The 6000-nt window shown below is 43.4% G+C and overlaps 1 protein-coding gene across 6 annotated transcripts in view; it reads right to left on the bottom strand.

The window, feature by feature from the left end:
• PRR16 (proline rich 16) overlaps nucleotides 1-5565 on the bottom strand; it is a 283053-nt gene extending 277488 nt beyond the window's left edge. Inside the window, exons 1-3 of one of the 6 annotated variants that reach the window (XM_069591696.1) lie at nucleotides 5155-5475; nucleotides 3965-4215; nucleotides 3614-3700 (exon numbers count right to left, since the gene is read on the bottom strand). Coding sequence is in view for 3 of the 6 variants with exons in the window: in XM_069591699.1 (XP_069447800.1) it covers nucleotides 5155-5313 (159 nt within the window). In the remaining 3 variants the exon portion in view is untranslated. Of the gene's footprint in view, nucleotides 1-3613; nucleotides 3701-3964; nucleotides 4216-4591; nucleotides 4682-5154 lie in introns of those variants that run through there. The other 5 variants (XM_069591697.1, XM_069591698.1, XM_069591699.1 and 2 more) reach the window with 5 other exon arrangements.
• Between the last annotated feature and the right edge of the window lie 435 nt (nucleotides 5566-6000).

The following is a 6000-nucleotide window of genomic DNA, read 5'->3' on the forward strand; positions in this document are numbered from 1 at the left end:
AATACTGCAGAGATTATTCTCCGTAATTTGTTCAAGTAATGAATTTTATATGCATGGATTCATTAACCAGAAAATATTTGGTAGGATTTCCCAGACCAATAAACTACAGCACTTCATGTGGATAAGGGTAAAAACATTTAACAAAACAGAAATATTTTGTAGATAATTGTTAATTCTATTTTGTTGTTGCTGTTAATTCGATTAATTCTGTTTTCAATGCCCCCCAAAATGGCTCATTTCCCAAGGTTTTCAAACTTTTTAAAATTAAACAATTTTATTTCCTTTAATGACATTATAAGAAAAAAGATGAATGCTTTCCAATTCATAGTCACAAAGCTGACAAAACCTTCCCACTCATGGAGTCCCATCAGTCAGTGACTGTGGGGCAGACAAAACAACTCATCTTAGCTGGTTTCTCCATAACAGTATGTCTACTCACATGGCTTAGCTATATGTTATATACATATGTGCATGTATATGTATATATACAGATATATGTATGTACATATATATTTAACTCATATGATAGTCATGTTACTTAAAATCATAAAATGAAACAGTTTGAAAAATTACCAAGGCTATAAACAGTTTAAATGAGAATCCAACTAAAGCAGCAATGAATTTTGTTTCCAAGTAAAAAGCTACTTATTACATACTCCAATATTTCTCTAATCAACAAGATCTGTGATCCCATACTAACACCAACACTTGATGCAAACCAAGTTTGCCAGTGACTTCATAAAAGAGCTTCCCAGGTAGTGTAGTGATAAAGAATCTGCCTGCAATGTAGGAAACATGGGAGGCTAGAGATGTGGGTTTGATCCCTGAGTCTGGAAGATCTGCTGGAGGAGGAAATGGCAACCCACTCCAGTATTCTTGCCTGGACAATTCCTTGAACAGAGGAGCCTGGTGGGCTATAGTCCATGGGGTCACAAAGAATTGACTTCTACTGAGTGACTGAGCATGCAAGCTTCTTCATAAAGAACAGGCAAAATGATATGAAGAGCTGTCAGATTATATGAGAATTATTTTTTAAAAGCACTCTTTCTTCTGCATTACTTCATTAAAAAAAAAGGATCATTCCATACCTAATAAGCCAGAAATTGCTAATTTTATCCCTACAACTTTAGCATTTCACCACTAATTTTTTTCTCTGTGTATAAAAAAGCAACATGGAATTATCTTGCACTCCAATGCTATTTCCCCTCCTCAAGTCCTCCTTTCTACCTTTTCAAACCTTATCCACATCTCAAAGACCCCAAATTTTCCTTTTCAACTCTTCATCCCCCCTAAGAGCTTAATCATCATGAAAATCTCCACTGTTTATTTATATTTTCTTTACTGGGGTATAGTTGTTTAGCAGTAGCAGCAGTTGTTTCATAAAATCTCCACTGTTTAATTGTAACAGTTGGATATGTGAGTTCCTGTATATGGCACTGATCCATTTTTGTTAATCATGACAATCTGAATAAACCATAAGCTTCTTCAAATTCATATCTTACCATCTTTTTTAAGCTTCTACCACTCTTTTCACCAAAGGTTTACCATACTACTAAGTACATAGTAAGTACTCATTTATAAATCTACATATTCTTATTCTCAAGTCTCTTTTCTTAGATCACAGTAAGAGTACCCACTAAAAGCAGCAATGTCTTTACATAGTATTGATGCTGAAAGACAGGATAAATGTCTCCCAAACAACTCTCTGAGTTCACTGAGATCAGAAGCTCAAACTACTCATACTAGTAGCAATAAAATGATAACATAGTATTTGGCACACAGTAACTACTGAATAAATATGTTTAATTATACTTAAGGCTTTTCCTTAAGAAACTCACATTATTTCTGAACAGTCAAGCTATTTGAGGTTTTACTAAATTCAGAGGGCAGAATAAATCTGCCCTTAGACACTATAGAAATCCCAACCCTCTTCTCCTAATATTCAATCTAATTATAAATGGTTAAGTAACAATAGCTAATGATAAGAGATACCAATGGTAATGAAATGTTGTTACTATTAAAGAGTTCCAAGTACCTACTATTCTATTGGAATCCATCCCACTACCTGAATTGACTGAAGTCCAGAAAACTTCTAAAAAGAAAATAAATTTCAAAACAACCTCAAACAAAAGTCCAATATTGTTGGTGCAGAATTTATATAAAAATAAAGGAAAAAATATTCAAAAAAAGATACTGCATTTTAGATAGAATGAACAGGGGGAAAAACAAATACCATACGGTGAATGATATAGTAATCAAGTCATAATCACCTTCTTATTTTTAACTTCTGTTCCAAGTTAATAAGAGCTCTGTGCTAATTTATATCAAAATACATCATGGCCTAAAATTATACCATTGCCAATAAAAGAATTAGAATTCTAAATGCAACAGTTTGTATTTAATATATTCCTATGATAACCTGCCAGAATAGCGAATGTAGTAACTGATAAATAGTGATATTTATATTTACAAATCATAAGCATAGACACTAACAGGTTTTTCACTTACTCCCCCATTCAAAATTATGTCATAGACATGTTCAGTCATGTGTGCTACATTATCTTAAACAGATAAATGCTGGACAACTGCAAGATGTCATAGGTTAAACATGCCCTATAAATATTTTGTTCTTGAAATAACTCTTTCTCCTACAATATAAATGGCCAGCGTTTTGAGATTCAGACATAATATATACAACTCCGTGTGCAAACTTAGGAAGATGCTATCCTCCTCACAAAAGTTAACAATCACATCAAATAATTTATCATTCATATCATTCATTTATCATTCATAAAGTTTACTCGTGAGAGTGAAATCTTAAATCAGTCAGGCCCCAGCACCCAATCAAAGCTTACAAAGCATCAAGTCAACATTTCATCTTGAGATATGCCTGGAAGACAGATCCTTTAATTTAATTGGCTGTACATTTTCTATGCTTTTCTATTTCTTTTACATACCGGTTTGCTTGGTGTTGTTTTCCCTAAAAAAGAAAAATCCTCAAGCAAATGAAAACACAGAAAGAGTGAAAGGGAGAGAGACCCACAGACTCCCTGATTTACTTTGTTGTGATTCCAACCAAGATCTATGGTGAGGTTAAAAGTTTCACAATACATCAACCTGGTCTGCAAACATCCACAAAATAAGGATGCAAAGCAGAACTGGGACCATGTGCAGTTTCTTGTCATTTATGCTGCCTAAAATAGAGAGTGGAGTGACACATGGTAATATAAGAAGTATTTGCCCAAAGATGCCATTTTCATTGACTACCTTTCTCTTTATCTCAGGCTGCTGGATGAAACAGTAAAAACGTTTCTGTGCTGATGTAAGTTTCCCACATCCCCCATCTTAGAAACCTCAACAACTGAAAAGCACAATTCTACCAAAAGGAACGTGCAAAAATTAGTTTATTTTAAAAAAAAAAAAACATCATTATGTTTCAAATGAAAACACAACCTGCCGAAGATGTCAAATAAAAGGGTAACAAAGAAACAAACAGCATCTTTAGAACTGAATTTCAATGCATAACCTTGCCATCTGCTAACCAGTTGTGAAGCAGTGATCCTAGAGAAGCCCTGAAACATGAACAAGTAAGTTTCCTCCTCGGATTGATCACCTGTATCACTCTCCGCTTCCAGGTTAGTAATTATATTGTCGATGGAGCAGCCTCCAAGAATGACACTTGCCATTGCCAAACCGAACCCTGTTGATAAATGGGCCATGTAAACAGACTTGCATTTGGTAACATTCGCTGAGTTCAGTTCACTGAATGGGGAGATGTGAAGAAAAAAAAGAGGGGGGGGGGCTCTATCTTTACATTTGGATTGGAAATTGGACAAAAGAGGTCAGTCTCTAGAGGCCAGACATCCAAAGGACCCTCAATCTCCTCCCACTTGGCCTCTAAAACAGGATTACATTTTGGATCTAGACTATGCCCCACCCCTTCCCTTCCCACCGTGGCTACCACCTTAGAAGTTACCGCGGTGGCTCTCCTGCGACTAGGGGTGCGGATTCTCTGACGCAAAACAGCACCGGCACCAATTCAGTAGCGGGGAACTACTGGGTTGGGACAGCCACCAGCTCCTCCAAGAAGCCACCTTCGGGCTCGCGGGAGACCCCACCGCCCCATCCCTGCCCTCGCCCCTGCCTGGAGCTGCAGCGGGAGTTACGCATCCTCAGCCTTGACACCGTCTGTGCTTCTTTCTATCCGGATCAAGGCTGGTGGGGGAGAAAGGGTAGAAGTAGAATGGGGGTTCGTGGGAGCCAGGAAGAACCAAAACAGTCCGGGTCCCCAAAAGCTAGAACTCAAGTGGCCAGAAGCTGGTGCACACGCATCACACACACACACGCACACACACACGCACACATACATGCACACACACACACACGCACACATACATGCACACACACACACCCCCCAGGCGCTCTGTGCCCCAGCTTCTATGCCAACTGGCGATAGGACGGGAAGAAGAGAGGTGGGGTAGCGGGCAGGCCCGGAGTTACTAAGGAGTGCAGCGGCTCCCTCCTCAACTGCGAAAGTGAGGAAGTCCCAGACCCTTCTACATCCCCTCGTCTGAGATCTCCTGCAAGCAACCTCGGGTCGCTTTCCTCCAGCAGGGTTCGAGGCTCGGGAAGCGGGGAGCAGAGCTGGAGTCGAGCTTCTCCCAGGCTGCCCTCCAGGGTCTGGCTCGGGGCCGAAACCCGCCCCATCAGCCTTGGTCCAGGAAGGCTGCCAGGCAAGGAGCGACAAGCCTGGGAGAGCAAGAGGGCAGGAGAGAAGCATCTTGCACTCTCAGGCCGGTGGCTGGTCTCTTCCTCTGTCGACACACCCCCAGTTAATCCCCTACTCTCTCTCTCACACACACACACACTCACACACACACTTAGATACGGAGACTCGCATGTTCACCCCTCCTACCAGCCCAGGTCCATCGATTAAAAAACACTAGTTGATTTCCTCCTGATTGAAAACAAGAAAGTGCAACAACTTCTCGGGAGTCGCAGGAGCAGAGCAAGTCTATCCGCAGGCGTCCTCCTTCTATAGTTTCCTAGGAGTTAAGAAATCTGGCGGTCCCCAGTGAAAACGGACCCCTAGTGGGTAAAAGACAACGAACTCCTTCCCCAGCCCTCCACCCCCCAGCCCCCGCCACCTCTCACCTCCTTAAGTTCCTTGGCCACGTCCTTCAGGTCGCCCAGGACTAATTCCAGATCCTCCACGATGATCTTGATCTGTTCCTTCACCTTGGTTTTGGAGGCTGCCGGCGGTCCCTCGGCTGGAGAGGACGAGGAGGGGGTCCCCTTGGACTTGGCTGACATTCTTTGGGGGCAAGCGAGGCAGGTCAGCACAGGCGGGCCAGCGGAGGCTGCAGCGCGCCCCGGTCCCCCCACATCCTGGACGCTCCCCGGGCAGCGGCGGGTGGTGGCTGCGCTCGGCGCTCGGCCGGGCGGCCGCACCGTGGTGGTGCTGCCATCGGCTCCACAAGACACGGCGCTCGGCGCCGGGCTGCAGACGGGCGAACAGCGCGCCTGCGCCTCCGCCCGCCGCTCTCGCGCACACACGCGCTCGCTGTTCCCCGCCCGCGCGCCGAGAGGGGCGCCGGGCCGCCGGCCCGGCTGTCAGCTGCAGTCCCCGGCACGTGCCTCCTCCGGGATCTCTCCGGAATACCTGGGCGTCTGGGAGCAGGGTCCTGCCCACCCTCTCGTCTAGATCCTGAAATGCCCTCCCTCATTTGATCATGCTGGATGTCTTTTCACATGCAGCTTGGATTCCTGCCGTTTCCCCAGCATCAGGGACCAGGATCCCCACCACACTTTTTCTGATCAATTAATCAAGATCCACAGGAGGATCAGAAGTTGGATTTAGGGTTAGTAAAAGCGAACCTAAATGTTTATCCAGGGCGAGAGTATGTCCAGAAGGCCTCCAGTCACTCTCCTACTCAGCTAAGAGTTACACAGACGAACAGGGTTTTGGGGTTTTTTTTTGTTTTTTTTTAAAGCAGAGAA

Source organism: Ovis canadensis, chromosome 5 (assembly GCF_042477335.2).
Source record: "Ovis canadensis isolate MfBH-ARS-UI-01 breed Bighorn chromosome 5, ARS-UI_OviCan_v2, whole genome shotgun sequence".
NCBI lineage: Eukaryota > Metazoa > Chordata > Mammalia > Artiodactyla > Bovidae > Ovis > Ovis canadensis.